Raw genomic sequence first — 20,727 nt, 5'->3', positions numbered from 1 at the left:
GACCTCAGTTTACTGCGCAGGAGTTCTCAAATTTCACCTCTTCTCACGGGATTCGCCACACGTGTACGCCACCCTACCACGCTTCATCGAACGGGGCAGCAGAAAGGCTAGTTCAGACGACCAAGGCCACTCTACTCAAGCAAGTGCTTCACGACAACCTAACAGGGCAGAACAGAACTCTGCACCAACGACTTACCGACTTCTTGCTTGCTTACAGGAACACCCCGAACTCCGTAACAGGAAGAACGCCGGCTGAGCTGTTCCTGAAACGACAACCCCGAGTGAAGCTTTCGCTCCTGAAGCCAAGTTTTGTGCAGGACATGCGCAGCCGCCAAGCCAGAGACGCCACTCATCGCAACGAGGGCCGAGGAAGGGACCCGCAGATGGAAGCCGGTGATGCAGTTCTCGTCAAGACTACGAGAGGGGAAACCCTGTCATGGGAGGAAGCGGTCGTAATGCAACGTGTAAGCGACTCTACGTTTGTAGTCAAAGTCGGTGACCAGTTTCGTTTTGTGCATATCAACCACTTGAGACCCAGCTGGATATCGGGTGCAAAGTCATCACTCCATCCCGACGTCGCAAAAGAAGCGCATCCTGAGTCCACTCCAAGTGCCGCTGTTCAGTGAGACTTGCCATCAGCTTCCTCGAAAATAAGACTCCCCTGCTGGCTCCGTGATTAGTGGTCCCACTGCGGACAAGCTTGAGGATGTTCGCTTAGATGACGCCACTTCAAATGAGGAACCGGCATCGCAGCCTGAGGCAAGACACATGGCAGCGCAGCCTTCAAGTTCCACCGCATCAACCATGGCTAAAACAGATGCTTGGGCAAGTTGGTAACTCATTTTCACCGGAACAGCGCGCACTAAGACACGGACAAGAAGGGAGACACGACACACACGAGCGCTGACTTTCAACTGGTGTTTATTGTTTGGAACGAGGCATATATACACAGTTCCAACAACACAAGGAAAACAACCATCCATTCATAGATTCATAAGGGAAAAGGGAAGCAGGCAGATTCAGAGACGCGGAAGGAAAAAGAAAAATTTACTGTTGTACCTTACATTCATCATTTCTCCCACAGACTAAAAAAGATAGCGAATAGAGCACGAGTTAAGGTTATATTTTCGGCTCCAGATAAGCTTGGGAAGAAGTGCAAAATGGTTAATACTGATTTCGTTCCCAGAGATTGCGACATCAAGCATGAAAATCGATTCGTGTCATGTGAAGAAGGTGTAGTGTATGCCATTCCCTTGTCATGCGGCAAGCTGTATGTGGGTCAGACGGGGAGATGCCTCAATGAACGCCTGAAGGAGCACAATAATAACGTGCATAACACAGTAAAAGGGCATCTCGGGATTCATTGTAGAGACTGTGAAAACAAAACTTGCCACCCTGACTTCACTAGCACACGAATTTTAAGTAAACACAGTGACCAATTAACACGCGAAATAATCGAAGCAGCGCACATCGCCTGGTCTAAAGACGCATGCGTCAGTAGCCCTCTATCGATCAGTTCAAAAGAATTGGCATTTTTAGTGAAGGGAAAATGATAATGTTGTTATCGTTCTTGTTCAGTGTGACATGCATGAATTGACTATGAATCTATGAATGGATGGTTGTTTTCCTTGTGTTGTTGGAACTGTGTATATATGCCTCGTTCCAAACAATAAACACCAGTTGAAAGTCAGCGCTCGTGTGTGTCGTGTCTCCCTTCTTGTCCGTGTCTTAGTGCGCGCTGTTCCGGTGAAAACCATGGCTACACTCGAAGAGGCCCATTTGCGAAGAAGTAATCGCACAAGACGTCCTCCTGATTGCTATCAAGCCTCCAGTTATGAACGCGGAAAGAAACGCGTGTAGCTTTGATTAAGGAGGAAGGAATGTTCTGTATCAGCCAGTTGGTCTGATAACATTGTAACGGAACTGACGTGTGCCTGACCGGCATGCAGCGTTACCTATAAAAGGACGCTGCTGCCTCGAATAAAGAGCTTTTTGCGTTGCTGCCACCGAAGCGTCTGTCTGCTGCTTAGAACAGAACAGACGGGTGCTTACATTATTGAGCTAACAGTTGCTCAACGCAAGTTCATGGCTTTGCTAGACAAAGGAGCGAGCACATCCCTGTTTGGCGACGAGGAATGCGAGCATCTCCGTCGGAACGGACACCGACTTCGAGAGAACAACCCCACTTTCCGGTTAGCCACGGCGCACACGAGCGGCTGGTGGTGCGGTGGGAGAAACTCATCTGACTCGTCTGCGCCAAGTGCCGACTTGCTTCAGCACCACAGGGCTGCAATTAAATTTGAAAAAATGCCATTTTCGAGCTTGCCAACTGACCATCCTCGGTCACGTCGTCTCTAAACACGGCATCCTTCTGGATCCTGCAAAACTTCGTGTGGTTGCAGAGTTTCGAAAGCCCTCCACGCCCAAAGAACTGCGGAGTTTCATTGGCCTATGCTCATATTTTCGGCGCTTTATCCGGAATTTCGCCTCTATCATTTCACCTCTGACGCGACTTCAGGCCCAAAACTCCTTCTGGTCATGGTGCTCCAAATGTGATGATGCTTTTGCTCCACTACGCCGGCTCCTTACTTCACCACCCATACTATGCCATTACGACCCGAATGCTCCAACCGAGATCCAAACGGATGCTAGTGGCACCGGCATTGGTGCTGTGCTTGCACAACGGAAGCCTATATTTCATGAATATGTTGTCGCCTATGCCAGCTCCACACTGTCTAAAGCCGAGACCAATTATTCCGTGTCCAAAACAGAATGCTTGGCCATTTTGTGAATAATGACCAAATTTCGACCATATCTCTACGGCCGCCCGTTCAAAGTAGTCACCGACCACCATGCTTTATGCTGGCTGTTGTCCTTGAAGGATTCATCCGGCCGACTTGGTCGTTAAGCACTGCGACTTCAGGAGTACGACAGTTGAGCCATCTACCGTTCCGGACGCAAGCACTCTGACGCCCTCTCCCGGTCATCGCTGCTTGCCGAAGGTGCGACCCTCTCTAGCACTGACCCCGTGCTGCCTTCATTACACCCTCCAAACATGCTTCTGGAGGAGTGTAAAGACGCCTGGATCACCCTCGTGCGCCTCCTTTCCGGCCGCACTATGCCAGCGCCCTCCTGCTCGCTTCGTCGTCAAGCCAGCCACTTCACTCTGCAAGACGGTCTCCTTTACCACCGGAATTACATGCCAGACGGTCGAAGATGGCTACTTGTCATACCTCGCCACTTACGCACTGAAGTCTGTGCATCTTTTCATGCCGAACCCCAGAACACTCATGCTGGTCTCAAAAACTGCGGGGACGCCTTCGTACCCTGTGTTCAATTTCCAGCAACGCACTAGTTCCCTGTGGTTAGCTCCCAGCAAGGCACTCTTCTCAGCTGGGTTATTTAAACTAACAAGGGAGGGCGCTCGCGTCGCAGCGACACCAGCGCCACGGATGGCGTTTTGCTGCGCGCGCGGGGGATAGCCGGTTCTCTTCTCCCTGGGACCTGGGAAGCGCGTGGACGTTTCGCTCGTGGCTCCGCTCTTTGTTGACGGGTGCCTCGTGGTCGGAACGCTCCCGCCACCCCGTCCCGTCCGGCCTCGGAGCTTTTCCCTTGCCCTGCCGTGGGCGAACGTTCGCTCGTAGCCGTGCTGGTGAGTCGGACATACTCGATTCCTCAGTGTATTTTGTTGCTAGCTGGCGTTATTGTTGTTACAGCAATAAATGCCTTGTTTGTGTCAGCCAGTGTGTCGTTCCTTTGTTCCCGCAGAGCAAGGCCCGTCGCGACCACGATGTGGGGTCATGTGGTTTTGAACTGGGTCAGCCGCGGTTAAGCGGGGAGAACCTATTTATCTCCCCCAACATTAAAACCCCACAAAACATACACGCGCCTTCGGCACCAGTACTACTGCGCAGTGTGTACACCTTTCTACGAAAGTACATTCGCTCATGCCTTGACAGGCAATGCTGCAGCGCCTTTCCGGGCCATTGCAGCCTTTATCTTACCCTGCCCGTCCGTTTGATCGAGTGGGCATTGACCTTTATGGACCACTGCCACCTTCTACTTCTGGTCACCACTGGATTGTCGTAGCCGTCGACCATCTTACGCGCTATGCCGAGACGTCCGCTCTTTCGGAGGCTGCAGCCAGGGAAGCAGCATTCTTCATTCTTCGCACCCTCGTTCTTCGCCGCAGTGCTCCCCATGAGCTTCTTAGCGACCGTGGCCACGTGTTTTTATCAGATGTTGTCCAGGCCCTCTTACAAGAATACCGCGTAGTTCACAGAACAAGCACGGCGTACCATCCTCAGATGAACGGGCTAACCGAAAGGTTTAATCAGATGCTCGGTGCCATGCTCACGATGTATGTCACTCCCGACCACTCTAACTGGGACCTCGTACTCCCATTTGTTACATACTCCTATAATACCACTGTCCAGTCTACTACTGGGTTTTCGCCATTCTTCCTTCTTTATGGACGCGAACCTATCTGCCTGCTTGACACCATTCTCCCCTACCATCCTAATGCCCCTGACTGCTCGTCTGCTTCTGAAATCGCACAACAAGCCGAAGAATGACACCAACTTCTGGTCAACCCTTTACCCGCCTACCTGCCGGCTCCCTTGTTTGGCTCTGGGTCCCTTCTGGTCCTCCTGGCCTGTCGTCCAAGTTCCTCACCAAATATCACAGCCCTCACCGTGTTGTCAGTCAGAGTTCCCCCGTAGACTACGTTGTGGGGGCATCCTCCTCTGACCACCGCCGCCGTGGCCGTGAAACTGTTCACATTAGCCACCTGAAGCACGAACCCATGATGTGCACGACGCCTTGAGTTGCCAGGATGGCTCCTCCTTCACTAGGAGCCATTGTAATGACGAAGAAGTGCCCACGCGGCAGTGGGACTGCTCTCGGCGAGCGTGTGCTTCGGGTTGGTGCTGCTAAAACCGCTGACTGTCAGTGAACGCTGTTCTGCGATTTGTGCCCGAAAAACCCATTGCAATACAAATATACCACACACAGCACATGTGTCATCTTCTTCGTTATTTTTTTTTAGTAGCTGCACGTTCTAAGACACCCTGACCTAGCTTCAAAGAGTACGGCACTGCCTCTTGAGTTATCATAGAAAAATTCTTTCCTGATCTGCCTTTTCCAGTATCGATATAGTTCTACACTATGCTTCTTTTCCATTGAATTAATCCAATTTTTAACTTCCGTGTTTTTTCCCTGTCGTTTAATGCTATTCCTTTCTCCGTCCTCATGACCGGCATACTTACATGTTCGCTTCCTAGTTCTTTCCCGCCATTGTGGGTCAACGCTCTTTTTGTGTAAGTATTTAAATACCTTAGCTGCCCACCTGTTATCGTCCAATTTCCTCAGGCGTTCTTCATATAGTATTTTACTCAGAGCTTCCCATGCTTTGAACGATGCCCAGCCCATATCCCCTTGTACTGCCTCGTTTGTGGTTTTGCCGTGGGCACCTGGTGCTAATCTTCCAACAGCTCTCTGATTTACGTCTAATATCGACTGAACTTCTGCCCTTAAGCACAGAACCGCATTGCCGAAAGTAAGTCCCGGCACCATTATTCCTTTCCAAATACCTCTTAGTACTTCATATTTGTTGTACCCCCATAATGCCCTATGTTTCATTATCCCGGCATCTCTTCGTCCCTTAGCCCTAAAAGACTGTTCGTGCTTTTCCGTGTATATCTGCCCTTCGTTTAACTATATCCCAAGATATTTGTATTCAGCCACTCTCAACATTTCGTGGCCTTGTATTGTAAGCACCTGATCAGTTGTATCGTTGAAAATCATCCCACCTGACTTAGTTGCGCTAAAACTGAAACCTAGAGCGTCTCCTTCGTCTTCACAAGAGTTTGCAAATCTTCCTGGCTAACAGTACAATATTACAATATTATCCGCATACATTAAACCCGGCAGTCATTGCTCAACGACCCTTCCGCCTAATCTGTACGACAGATTGTAACCTAGACTACTTTCTTGTAGCCTACTTTTGCACATTTATCATAGAAAGCATGAGCAGGAGCGATGGTAGAGGACAACCTTCCTTATTCCGTAACGTATTCCAGTAATATGCGTTGTGAGGCTAGTTCGTTCATTCCCAGAATTCTTTTTGCGTACACAAAGACGACACATTAAGACAAGGGAGACAACGGAGCGCGAACTTTCAACTGTTTTAGTCAAGAAAAGTACATGATATTTATACCAAAAAATATACTAATACCTTTATGATCACTTCCTAGGCTGTACTTCCCCTCTTCGTCTATTTCCATTATTGCGAACTTGCTATAGATGCCCTGCGACATTAGTCAATGGTTGTCTGCCTGTTACGGGATTCCCACGTGATTTGTCCCTCACATTTAGTTTCTCTATTGACAATAACTAGGTTGTGCAGCTCACAGAAGTCTAGCATTAACTTCCCGTTACAATCTGTGTATCCATCCAGATCCTCGATGTGGCCGTTCATGCCACCAAGCAGAATAATTTCGGCACAGTCTCCAAACTGTTTTACATCGCCATTGAGGCACTCAAACAAATCCTCGCTACATGGTCAGCCTTCGCAAGCGAGTGCTTGCGAAGCCACTGCTTTCCTTGTTTTTTGGCATCCAACAGCTCATGTCCGGCATAGGCGAGTGTCGATGGTGCACCAAACACTCCAAAGAAGCCTGGCACCCGCAACGGCCACACAGATGCAACGTAGTTTCCTCGGCACTACGTTCAACAGTACGTGCTGCAAGATTTTCCATGCCCGGACCAGGGACGGAAATATAAAAGAATTGTTGTACCTCACACACATCTTGAGTATGCTAGCGTGGTGTGGGATTCATGTATGATTACGCTATCGGATGGTTTATAACACGTACAGAACTGTGCAGCCCGTTTTGCCAAATGATTATGCCTTTCAACAAAGCGTTACAGCAATAAAGGAATCTCTTGGTTGGAAACTTCTCAGTAATAGGCGCATGCGGAGTAAACTACATATGTTCTATCGCATCTATTTCAGCAAAACCGGGATTGACAAAACTCTGTATGTCCAGCAGTCACATTTTGTATCTGCACGTTGTGATCATGCTTTTAAGGTGCGTGAAATCAAATGTTGAACAAACGTTTATCAGAACTCTTTCTTTCCGCATGTCATATCAGTTTGGAACAAACTCCCCAAAAATGTTGTTGACTGCACATCTGCTGAAGCATTTCATGCTTTTACTCGTGCTCATTCATTGAATCACTTAATATTTTAACTCTGTATCATTAATGTACGTGTGTGTGTGCCTGATTGTGCTGTATTTTATGGCTGTTCCGTGTGTTTGAATGTCTCACTACCCGACTATAGCACTTACAGTGCTTGATTTTGTTGTATGCCACCCCCCCCCCCCCCCCCTCTGCGTTAATGCCTTTGGGCGCTGCAGGTATCTGTAAATAAATAAATAAATAAATAAATTTGACTAGGAAATCTACTATTATTTTCAAACTGTACCAATTTTTTTCCTTAAAGAAATCAACATTTGACCACAGTATTAAATTAAGATCATTGTCTGGTTTAAATTTATGCAGGAGTAGATAATTTAACGGCATGAAAATTTTGGACATCTGGCTGTCTTAGAATGTACTAGATGTTTCAACATCTAGGACAGATAGAGATGTCAGACTTTTTGCTAAGGGAAGCTGAAGGCACAGTGTCTGCAATAATGAAAGCAGATCTGTTCAATCACACTTCAAAAATTTATAGTTTTGCAATGTTTATCGATGCATTACATTCACACCTTGAACATTGATATTCTAAGTGTAAAATTTCTAATGAGGGTTAAATAGAAAAACAGTTTTGATTATTACACTCTTGACTCATCATACTATGTAGCCATGGATTAAAAATGACTTTTTATCGAGCAGTTTTTTTTGCACCGAGGTACTAATGAATGCCTAATTAATATTAATTATCTTGGGAACTGACTAATTTATGAGAAAGGTAACTTCGTTGTTGAAATCAGCATAAAAAACTGAGCAAGGAGGTACAGTTTCATTAGGATTGGATAAAAATAAGAAAAATAGGTCTAAGACCAGTGTGCCCCCTTAAAAGTGCCATTCTCAGTGTCACTTCGTCAGCCAGAACTTCTGGCCCACACGAAGACAGTGCATTATAATGTGACCACCATGGTGAGGAACAGAAAGAACACCTTCCCACACACAAACACCCAGGATGCCACAACAGTACGGCTAGAAAAAGCATCGGATGTACCGTGCTTGGACAACTGCTTTATTTTGGAAGCACCACGCAAGCCACACAACAAAAATTTATACACCACGCAGATGTGCAAGCTCAGAAGTAACAAAGTCCAGAAGACACAGGTGTAATGCACATAGGGCACACGAAACACCAATATTGCTGTGCAATGCTGCTAATGGAAAGCTAATGCTTTCCATTAGCTTGTTCAAAAGGTATAGCTAGCCCTAGGTACACATTTATCACCCAGCATCACACTGCACATGTTGAATTCCCTTCGCCATCACCCAGTCCCTCTCTTCCACTCACCCCTTGTTCTGCACTATTCCAACATCATCAGCTCCTGTCTACTGACTTTCCAAATTATTAAGTACTGTGGGATCCACTGGGTGGAGAAAGCTTTGTCACACTATGAGAAACTGACAGACTAATTTCCAGCTTCTAAAAAAATTTACCACCCATTAAAGCAAGATAGCCGCTGGTCCTTAAGGGTAACGGAGCAGATTCCAAGAGAAGGCAAGCGTAGCAGGGGGCGGCAGAAAGTTAGGTGGGCAGATGAGATAAAGAAATTTGCGGGAATACGGTGGCCTCAACTGGCGAAGGATAGGGTTAGTTCGAGAGACGTGGGAGAGGCCTTTGCCCTGCAGTGGGCGTAGTCAGGCTGATGATGATGATGATGGTGAAGGCACGACAGATCTCCGTGCGCCCAATGGACTCCATCCCTTGCAGCTGTGCATGCAATGTGCCCCAAGTACAGCTCTCCACAAGCGAGCCTGTGCCCTTCTCACAAGTCTCAATGAGGGGGTCTGCGCTTGCCGTGAGAACTAATTCCATCAAAGAGTGTTCCAACAACAGAAATACAGTAATCCCTCGTTATAACGAAATCGATTTACTCGAAATATCGCTTTATTCGAAATTTCTTCCGGTCCCGACCCAAACGCATGCATTTTAAGCCACATTACTCGAAGCGCACGAAGGGCTTGACCCGCTTAGAGCGAAGTGGCGAGCGGAGGCATCGCCGCCGCCGAGCGCAGGCATCGCCGCCGTGGCAACGACCCTTTGCACATGCATTCCAGCGCGCATTCCACATTCCAGCGCGACACTCTCAGTCTTTCGTGACCCGCGCACCCCCCTACAAAAGTGGCGACTGCCTCCCCCCCCCGCCTTCCCCCCTCAATGTCACAACGCTGGCTAGGCAGGCAGCTGCGCATTTGTGCCCGTTCTCCCAGTACTCTCTCCTCCCCATCCCACTTCCTTTCTGTCGACACGCAGGCAGCGGGCGGCTCAGCCACCAGTGGACGAACACCCCCTACACTGAGTAGGCAAGCCCTTTCACTTCCTCTTTCTTGCCGCAGCCGGCGCCTCAACGCTCTTTCCAAGGTCAACTGCTCTTTCTCTTCCCTCTTCTTTCGCTCTTCGGTCTGCTAGCCTCTCGCACGCCAGTTACTCCGCTCGCTCGTCTCCTCGCTGCCAGCTACGACGTAGCGCGCTCTGCCTTCTGCGTCGCCCGCCGCGTGCGTTTGGATCCCGGCTGTAGGCCGTGTGATTAGTTGAGCGTGCCTCGCGTGTGCTTTTGTGGTATTCAATCCTAAATGGCTCCGTCAGTCTCCGGGCGAAAGTGTCTGACTTTGGAGCAGAAAGTTTTGCTGATAAAAGAAGTGGAAAAAGGCGGCCGGCAGAAAACCGACATTGCGAAGGAATTTGGCATACCGCCTTCTACTTTGTCAACTGTGTTGAAAAACAAGGAAGCTGTGCTGGATGGCTTTGAAAAGAGCTTCTCTGCGAAGAGAAAGAGGAATCACGATTCGAAATATCCGGAAGTGGAAGGTGCACTTCTACAGTGGCTCAAGAACGCCAGGAGTGCAAATCTCCCCGTACATGGACCTGCTCTTACCACAAAAGCCGAAGCTCTCGCCCTTCAAATGGGCCATACAGATTTCAAGTGCAGCAATGGCTGGCTGGAACGGTTCAAGAAACGACACGGCGTGACCTCGAAGTCGATCGTCGGCGAAAGCGCAGCCGTGAACCGTGACACTGTAGACGTATGGCGCCAACATCGGCTCCAAGCTCTACTTGAAAAGTATGCAGACAAAGACGTCTACAATCTAGATGAGGCAGCATTTTTCTACAAGATGCTACCGAATCGCACGTTCACTACCCCTGGCGCATCCTCATCCGGAGGAAAACAGAGTAAGGAGCGTGTCACGGTGCTCTTTGGTGCCAATGCAACAGGCGAAGACAAGCTTCCCTTGTTAATACTGGGGAAGAAAGAGAAACCGCGGTGCTTCCGCAATGCAGCGATTCCTAAGGAGTGCATCTATAGGAACAACAAGCGGGCTTGGATGACAGCAGCTATTTTCGAAGACTACGTGCGCCTTATGGATAGACGGTTCCGCGCAAAGAATCGGCAAGTGCTGTTTATAGTTGACAACTGCCCGAGCCACGGGAAGATCGAAAACCTGACGGCAATCACTATAGAATTTTTGCCTGCCAATACAACCGCGGTACTGCAACCGATGGACCAGGGCATCATCGAGACCACCCGGAAGCTGTACCGCAAGGCTCTTTTGCAGCGCATGCTCACGGCATATGACGCCAGCAAGAGCTACAACATCAATTTGCTTGGTGCAATCCACTTGCTGAACTTATCCTGGAGAGAGCTCGCACCTTCGAAGGTCGCGAACTGTTTTGCACACGCCGGTTTTTCCCGTGCCGTCGTCAGCGGCCCTGACGATGACCAGCCTGAGGATGACCAACCTGACGATGACCGGACTTGTAGCGATCTTTACGAGGCCGTTTATGAACTTTCTGGCCAAGAGGTTGAAGGAGACTTTGTGACATTCGCGTTGGCTGATGCAGCAGCTCCCGTGGTTGCCCCAGCGACGGATGCGGATATAATTGAAACTCTTGGTGGTCCCGACGAGGACGAAGGGTCGGCGGACGAAGAGCCACGTGAAGTGCCGACTATGGTGCAGACGCGCGAGTATCTACGCCTCCTGCGAAATAAGGTTGAGTGCACGGGCGGCGACCGCGGCCTCTTGCAATGCTTGGGCAAGTTGGAGCAGGGGTTGCTCGCGCCCGGTATGAACATGAAACAGGCAAAACTCACTGCCTTCTTTTCACTTGAATAAAGTTTTGCTGCACTTAATACATCGTATTTTGACTTTCTCGCAGTTGTGGCGCAATTAAATCTCGACTATTTTAGTTTTTTTTCGAGCGGTCACTTATATCGAATTATCGCTTATAACGAATTTTTTCGCCGTCCCGCTGACTTCGTTATAACGAGGGATTACTGTATTTACTGCGCTGACAGGATGGCTTAAGGAAGGCACGAAAGAAGTGATGCATGTCTCCAACCTGTTAACTGATCTTGACTGATCCTGGTTACGACAGACAGGTTACAGATATCCATGAGGCAGGATTCCAATACCGCTTCCATATTGCCTCCTTAAGAACAATGAGCTCCCTTACGATTGAAAACAAGTGAAATAAAGAGGCAGGTCGTGCTTAGCCTTGACCAGCACCTGCTAGAGATTTCAATGGTTCTCGGCTTTGCACACTGAAGGGCAACAAGTCCTGAACAGAAGGACAACAAATGCGAGGTCAGTTAGAATGAACAATGTGTTGTGTCATGCATGCATCGTTTCTTTCCTAGCTCCCTCACACCACTTAGCCATCAATACAGTGACCAGCTACAGTTGGCCTGCATTGGAGAGCACAAACTGTTGTCCAAGCACCTCATAACAGTAAAGCTGTGATATAAAGAGAAACAGAAAAAAAGACAGCCCCCTTGAAAGTGCATGGGCTACTTCTCTGTTGTGTGAGTGCACTGAACGTGGTTAGTTGGGTTGCCAGCAGTGTGCTGCCCCTGCGGTATTTTCTGTGCTTCTTCTGACGGAGCATTGCCGCACAAGTGGGCGCTGTTATGCCGGAGCACAGGCTGTGCTCCTGCATAACAGCACCCACTTCTGAGGCAATGCTCCGTCAGAAGAAGCACGGAAAATACCGCAGGGGCAGCACACTGCTGGCAACCCAACTAACCACGTTCAGTGCACTCACACAACAGAGAAGTACGACAACACAAGATCCCTACCGAATGCAGTAAAACCTCTTCGAACATTACCCTGGGGAAAAAAAAAGAAATGTATTGTCTAGAAAAACACATGATCTCAGCTGCCCACCTTTGAAAAACTGTAACTGTTTAAAGAAATACAAGAATTTCATTTCATAAAAATGTCGGTTAGTATTTGCCAGCACAAGGTCTGAACTGCTCCTTTCACCGAATTGTGTTGTCTCAAATGTTGTGTTCCTGCAGCAACAGATTTAACGCTTCAGCCTTTGGCACCCAAGAGCAGTCTGCATCCCAACTCCTCATGTTCAACGCACTTGTGTGTGTCAGCATGTGCTCACTTCATGCATTGTGATTGGTCAGAATTTTGAAAGTAGCTGCCGGAAATTGTGTAATCCGGGAATGAGCTAACAGGAAGAATAAGGGACATTTCAATGGCCGCGACATTGAGCGCGTGGAATGCATCAATGTGGCTTCACTGCACCTTATTAGGCATCACTGCTGAGAACACAAGTGCTTTCAAGGAAAGGAAAAATGCCCGGAGCATGTATAAAAGAACGTCCGTCCCTTCTTGACCCACTGCTACCAGGAGACAGACATGCACAACCTACTGCATTCAGGGCAAGGATATGAGGCACGTATGGCATAACCGAGCATGCACAGGCTCGTCAAACCAGAGCTCCCGAAATGCACACTCAGAACAATGTGTTCAGCCCTGCCTGAACTAGCAACATTCATGTGACCGAACAGCAAGGAGCTGCTTCTCAAAAGGCTTGGAAACAACAGGCCACTCAAGCTGGACGTCCCTTCGGCTGCGGCTTATAGCCCATTCAAATAAAATTTACTCAAGCACAGCAAACTGTCTACCACCCTCCAGGATCATGAGATTGCATTTCACGAGAGAATGCTGGGAGCCGTGATGCAACCAATGTAGCATGCATACATTCATTGTAACATCCAGTTGACCTTGGAGCTCTTGCTCTGTCTTGCACTTTTTGTGTGTCTTTGTTGTCCTGCACTAGCTCCACATACCTTCGACAAGCAGTGAAACGGGCAGGAGAAGAGCCTGACAAAACAGGAAGGCACCTATGCTAGCAGATCACATGTGCTCACTCGTCTCAGCCACAACAACAACAACCACACTCTTGTGCTCTGCCAAGCTGTCCCTCCTCCCTCGGTGGCACCCAGCCTCTTCCTGCTTGGTGCTTGGCTACAGGTCCGACTTGTCGGCCGGTGGCACAAAGTTAGTGGTCTCCTCGTACACCAGCCCTGGAGGAAGAAGGCAGGGGTCACACTGCCGTCCGACCGAACGAGAGGGCAGCCCTGAGCGAACTGGGGGGGAAAAAGGGCCCGGCCTGCCCACTTCCTCCAGGGCTCGCCCCTGCCTTTTTTTCCCCCCGGCCGCTCAAAGCTCCCCTGTACACAACAGGCACAGCTGGGATGAGCCAGAGAACTGCATATCATGCTGAATATGCACTTTCTTTATCAGCCAAGACTGCCTGAACGTTTTCATGTGGTGCACAACAGAGAGCTGCACTGCAGAAAGGGCTGCTGGGAATGCGAAGAGCAAAGCCAGCAACTTCAGAAACATGAGCCCAGCACAAAGTGAGGCCACCGTGACTTCGTATCATAGCCAGTATGCCATCTGTCGATGAATACTGAATTTTCATCAAACGCACAGCAGTGATCAGACCCACACCTGGAGGCTATTTTTGCAGTACCATCGCTGAGGAGCCTCGCACATGAGACAATTCTGCACTGCAACTGGCGGTGCAGCCATGCTGATGGCGAGCGACAGTGCATGTCCAAACATTTACAGCATGAGCGCTAACGAGTCCAGGTTATGTCATATCAGGTGCTTTATGCGTGTTGACCTTCGTCCTGCGCCTGGTATCTTATGTCCGACAAAATGGCCCACAACTGTGCCTCCTAAGTGATGAGCGCACACATTTGCAGTCACAAGTTTGGGGCCAGGCATACTTGGAAGCCATACCGAGTGAAATCTGGACCTTTCCCATCACACGGTCCCCCCAGGAGTCCCCAAGAAAGCCAGGCCCACTCACGCTTCCACTCGTGGACGCTCAGGTCCCGGTCCTCGAAGGACTGGTCGCAGGGCTCAGCCGAGGGCTCGTCGGACGGATCGGCCAGGCTGGCCAGGTACGGGTGGGCCAGGGCCTCGGTGGCCGTGGGCCGCTTGTCCGCATCCAGCTCCAGCATGCGCTCCAGCAGGTCAATGGCTGCACGGGGGGGGTCCCTCATCAGCCTCATCTCCCCTCACCACTGACACGCGTCTACACTCACCATAGTGTCATGTCAGAGACCACAGCCCAACTGGGCCTGGAGAACCACATGTGCGGACATGCATTCGTAAAAGCACCAAATGTGCTGGTTGTCACTGCTGTGCTGCGTGGGCACACATGTGCAGCTCTGCACAGTCCTCCCGAGTTTACTTTAGAATCATCTGTTGAGGAATGTTAGCTATTCAGGGTGCATTCTAATCCTGCAATAATAATCCCTTTTCATGCACACACTTCCTACCTGCTTGCAGGTAGGGGTCCATTTCTGCCTATTCTTATTCTCAGGGGCGCCATGTGATGGCAAAGCATTCAGCACCACACACTCTTTTAGTATGGAGGGTGCACCAAAACAGAAAAACCTCAAAAATCTGGCTCTCGCTAGTTCAGGAAACTGGGTAATTCGAACACCACACATGTACAATTCTAATGCGTGAAGCTCTCATTGATTCGGAGGAATTCGGCCGTCCTTAGCTTAATTCAGGGGTGACATGCTGCTGGAGATAGGGTGACAGTGGCTGACTAGTGGCGAATGACAAAAAGCAGGCAACTGCTTCTCTGCCGCCAAATTGCCCAACCTGCTTGAGTAGGCTAGCCTGCAGTTGGGCACCACTTTAATCTCCTACATGGCTTGCTCTTCTTCAGTCAGCTGCTCCAGTGAAATGTAATAAGAGATTTCACCATAGGCACTGCTTCCAGTGAAGACTGCCTCAAGCACTTCCCGTGCCAGCCTACCACAAGGGCAGCCACTACACTGGGGGCTGACAGGACCCACGAAACTTGGCTCCCACCACCCTGGTTCCACTGCATTCAACAGAGCTGCAACCATTGTGCTGTGTGGCTGCCACACTGAGCCATCCTGTCGTGAACAGAGCTCCAACAAATTTGTGCTGCACCAAAGACAGCAACAACCATTCTTTCCTGAACAGCACTCTCCTAAAGTGAACAGTTCCAAACATCGCGGGCTGCTGCAATCAACAGATCACCAACCATGGTGTGCTCCTACAGCGAACAGAGTAAGAACACACAATGAGTTACACATACACGATCGAGGCCAACAGCTACCGAAAGCAAGGGGATCTCTTTTTTAATTTGTAGTTTTCGAACAATGGGAGATTAATAAAAGCAGAAAAAAAAACAAGCACATGCCACCGGTGGGATCCAAACCATCCTGTCCTGAAGACAGCTCAAAACATGGTACAATACTACACTGTACAGAGCTCCAATCATTGCAATCTGATACACTGAACAGAGCTCCAATCACTGTGCTCTCCTACACTGAACACAGCTTCATCCATCCTGTCCTGAACACAGCTCCAGCTATTGTGTTCTACTGCCCTGAACAGAGCTTTAACCACTCAGCTCTCTTACACTAAACACAGCTCCCAATGTTGTGCACTCCTACACTGAGCAGAGCTCCAACCACTGAGATACTACACTGAAGTGAGCTCTGTGACGCCATCTCCGCTCACACGCCAGCCATCGGGCTTGAATGTCCCCCCAACCCCCCCTACAATACTGCGCTCTTCTTAATTAGACCAAAACTTGATGCTAATTTGCCCATCCAAATTGCTTTACAAAGATCTCCTATGCAACGACACACCCACCCTCCCCATTCCTTGGCCTCCACTTGCAGGATTCTGGACGAAATGAGCATAACCCTTAAAACACTCAAGCCCTCCACACAATCAGTGTTGCACCTTCTACGTGGTGTATCCTCCGGGCCCTTAGCAAGGGTTTAGACGAAGCGGAAAACATGAAAGTAGTGCATCCATTTACGCTTAGCCACATTCTATACCCTACCCCATATCTCAAACTGAGCCATACGGAAACCGAACGCCATGATCCTCCTTACGACTAAGGCAGCCCTAAACCTACCTTGTAGCACTAGCACAGCCAGACTCCCGCACCAGGCATGCATACCACCCTCCAGGAACTAGATGACGCGCACCTTCAGACACAGTACATTAGACGTGCCGCGAGCGCCAATATTAACTGGTCAACCCTTACAGCTATGCCTCGACACATACATACACCTCTAGTTGTGAAACCCCTTCCTCGAAACGTCCATACCCAATATCATATCCCTCGCCATGTAGCTTGCACAATGCCCTTCATAAGTATTCCGGGCAAGACCACGATGCCATTTGGGTAGGCGCTGCATGTAAAGCGCATGAAGCGGTGGCAGCTGACTACAATCCAACCCTACCCCACCGCCCAACTCACCGTCTTCCCCCGGGCCTGCGAAGGAGGCCACCATCGCACATTTGGATGCTCAATGCATCTTTAGCAACTCCTGTCCAACTTTGCCAGAGGCAGCATCCACACCCCTGCCTGGCACCCCTACCCAAAATTTACCACACAGGGTAGAGGGTGCCGGCTCACTCTGGGGACCCTGGAAACAAGGCTGCCGATAAATTGGCCCAAGGTTTGATCTGCTGGGCTCAGGACAGTCTCGATCCGGAATTCTCGAGGGACTTCAGCCCCCCTCCCCTCTCTTACGCACTCCCAACAGCTCCTCTTCAGACGCCTCCAGACCAGTCCTGCTGATCCTCGAGCTGGGAGGTCCTGCTCATGTCTGCAGACCCGACTCAGGCTGCCGACGTCAATCTGATGCAGTGCGGGACGGCGCAGTGCCCCAGGGACCCAGCGGGGTCTAAAACAGGGCCCCAACCCCTCCCTGAACACAAGCTCACCTTTCTCGTTGGCACCCTGGAACACCTCAGCAAAGTTCTTCTTCCTCATGACGGGCAGGCTGCGGATGTAGTTCCTCGCCTGGGGAGGGGGCACAGCCACAGTGGCGAGATCAGTAGGGCTCCGACAGCAGTGCACCACTCTGGGCGTTATTCTTGGCACACGCACATCACCCCTCAGGACTGCTCTAGCCACAGTGCATGCGTTTCAGGGGGGAAACGAGGCCAGAAGTGCCAGCACATGCTGCACCCAGGAATTGAAATGCACCCCACCTTCCAGCACTGGAGCCCCCTTTTCATAATGAAAGCCCCTGCCAAGGGTTTCCCAAGGATGCTTCTTTAACATGCAGGCACACCACATGGCATCACTGGCAACTTTGGGCTCATGTGACAAGTTCCCCTTTTCTGGCCACAAGTTAAACAAAATTAGCAATCATATCATTGCCAGCTCATATGAAGACAAAACTTCGTGCTGGGCTAGTTGGTAGGACATTGTTGAAACTTGGTTCAGCGCAAAAGATCAACACAAAGGAAGAAAGGCGCTTTGTGTGTGTCGTTTCCTTTCTTTGTGCTAGTCTTTTGCGCTGAACCCACTTTCAACAATCATATGAAGAGTCATGGGCACCTGAATACACTTATCCCTCTGTTGCCTCAACCAATGACTCCACTGCATTTACACTGCACACAGAGTCTCTTGATTATATCTGTGCAAAGAGCAGCTCTAAATCTCATGAGATGCAATTCCGTAGTTACACATAAAATAGGAGACATTCCAGTTAGCCTCAGCACATTTTACACAGCCGCCACATATGCAACAGCAGCACTGGAGCTGCAGTGGACAGGATTAGCAACAATGCTTATGCTCTATGTGAATGGCATTAGTGATGGAATAGGGTCTCAAATGCAGTTATTTGCCGGTGACTGCGTTCTTTATAGAGTAGAAACTTGTGATCGCAATGTTGCAAGGTATCAGGAAGACCACAATAGAATCTCAGAGTGGAGTGTTAAATGGAATATGAAGTTGAATTTGTCTAAGGAGTTCATATGAGCTGTACAAGAGAGAAAAATCCGGACGTGCACTCATATGTTATTAAGAATATGCCGTTGGAACAGATATCCCAATTTAAATATTCAGGCGCGTATTTTACCCCCAATTTGAACTGGTGCCGTCAGGTCGATCATGTCACTGCTAAAGGGATTTCTCCACCAAAATGCAAGCACTTTTCCAATGTCATGACCAGACATTCTATGAGTTATGTCAGGTTGACTCTGGAATATGCATGCATGTTTCAGGATCCGCCTACTACTCAAGATAAAGTTGGCGAGGGTGCAGAACATTGCCTCACGTTTTGCATCTGGTCCCAATACAGTGCCCCGCGTACGAAAGAAGCAGTGCTCAACTGGGAACTGCTTAACACGTGCCGAATGAAACTGTGTTTGAAGCTTTTTCATGCAATTTATTATTCAGCTGTTCACATTGAGCGTGAAAAGTATTTGCAACAGCCTTTTTATAAATCCAGCCATGTTGACCATGATCTTAACGTATGTGAAACTATGACGAAAATTGAATTGTTTAGGATGACTTTTTTTCCCAAATCATAAAGGAATGAAATAGGCTGCCCAATGATGTCATGGGTGTTGCATAAACGCTTTCTTTTATCTGTTGAGATCAGTTGAGATCTTGTGCCAAGAATTGTTAATCTAAATTTTTATGAAATAAAATTGTCAATGTCTATGTACCTCATTCAGCAGTTGCATTTCTCAAAATTAGGCACTTTGGATCATGCGTTTTTCCGGATAATTTCTTTTTCTCACAGTTTTTAAAAAATGTACCAACGAGGTTTTACTGTACCTTACTGTACTGTACCTCACCGGCAATGGACAGTAAGCTGACCAGTCTCATTTTTCAAGACACTGACATCTTCTTATGAATTAAGATGATCTTAGCGTTCTTCCAAGCTTCTGCTATGGTCGAGGTCACAAGGCATTGCTTGTACAGGGAGGCTAGTTTTTCTAGCACAATCTCTCCTCCGTCCTTCAACAAATCTGCTGTTATCTGATCCTCACCAGCTGCTTTCCCCTTTTGCATTGTTCCTAAGGCTTTCTTTACTTCCTCCCTCATTGCTGGTGGGATGTCCCAGTGCAAATGCTGCTTTAACTATCCCATCCATATTGCTAGCGACATTGCCCTCTTTGTCTCTTAGCGAACAGATCTTAAGCATGTTGGACTACTTGATTCATAGGATTAGCAAATATTAAACTCTGCGACAAAAATGGGACGGGAGGAGAAGATGCACACAGAGCACACACAAGTTGGAAGTTCTGCGCTTTCTGTACACATCTGTCTTCTTCACGAGTGGACCTAGTTGGCTAGTTTCCCCTCCACCACTTCTAGGCTACCTCCATTATTAGAGATGCACGCTCGATTATCTCTGCATTAAACCTCCTTATCTCTGTTACTTTGTGCTTGCTGATTAGCTTTGATAGCTCTGCCTGTTCTATTCAGTCTGTGATGTTAGAGGCCTTTGGCACTTCCTAGTCATCTTTTGCCCCTTGATACAGCTCGCCGTACCCTGTCGAACCAACCTCTAATGATAACTCTCTACTGATAGCTGTGAGATTAATGTTAACTGTTCGAACATTCAGGTTTTCATTCTCAATTAAAGCTGAATATCTGTTCTGCAATGATATTCTGAATTTCTTTACTTTCCCTCTAACCTGTACCTCGTTAATGGGCTTCGTTCAGTTCACTTTAATACCTTAAAGATCCTCATCAGAGGGCATTACATAAGAGGTGGGGCACGCAGAAATGAAAAATGCAGGAAGTACAGATATTTTCCAAGAACAATTTTAATTGTGCAAACACACATGAAATTCGTTCGAGGAACACAGACGGGCAGCCCTCTTTCATTCCAGTCGCTGGGGGAAGAATGGCGGCAGTTGTGCGGCCGTTGCTGCTGATGGCAAAGGAAGATGCGTAGCGGGAGTGCGCAGATTTAGGGTTCCTGACGTAGTTCAGAATAAAAGAGCTGATGAAACAAGCATAAACTAGCAATGTGGCGACAATGAGCAAGGTTGGACTGTGAAGTTAAAGATGATATGCTGATATCAAAAGAGTACGAGGAATGGATGAATCTAGTTGCTCAGTTTTCCACTGCTTCAACTGAGTTACAGAGATACGCTTGCTTTGAAGACCAGATGGGAGATGCGCATTCTAACTTTGATCTGACTAGTGATTTGTATAAGAGGAGCTTCACATGCTGAAGGGCAGAGTGGAGATGACGGTTTAAAATTCCAAGTGTCTTGTTGGCGGATGATACCGTATTTGCTCAAATAATAGGCGCACTTTTTTGCCAGAAAATCCGGCTGAAAGTTTGGGGTGCGCCTATTACGTGGGGTAAAATTTCGAGAAAATTTTTGACTCGCAAAATTGAACAT

At 48.6% G+C, this 20,727-nt stretch overlaps 1 protein-coding gene across 5 annotated transcripts in view; it reads right to left on the bottom strand.

Moving 5' to 3' along the window:
* Positions 1-20,727, bottom strand: part of LOC149337835 (mitogen-activated protein kinase 14A-like) — a 126,770-nt gene that overhangs the window by 23,588 nt on the left and 82,455 nt on the right. For 4 of the 5 annotated variants that reach the window (XM_089553548.1, XM_089553547.1, XM_089553545.1 and 1 more), the window contains 2 exons: positions 17,293-17,371; positions 14,366-14,539 (listed from right to left, as the gene is read on the bottom strand). In XM_089553548.1, coding sequence (XP_089409674.1) covers positions 14,366-14,539; positions 17,293-17,371 — 253 coding nt within the window. Of the gene's footprint in view, positions 1-12,248; positions 13,572-14,365; positions 14,540-17,292; positions 17,372-20,727 lie in introns of those variants that run through there. The other variant, XM_089553549.1, reaches the window with a different exon arrangement.

The sequence above is a fragment of the Amblyomma mixtum genome, chromosome 7 (genome assembly GCF_055824585.1).
Source record: "Amblyomma mixtum isolate Tamu chromosome 7, ASM5582458v1, whole genome shotgun sequence".
Classification (NCBI taxonomy): Eukaryota; Metazoa; Arthropoda; class Arachnida; order Ixodida; family Ixodidae; genus Amblyomma; species Amblyomma mixtum.
Note: the sequence above shows the minus strand (reverse complement) of the source record. Positions and strands in the feature narration are given on the sequence as shown.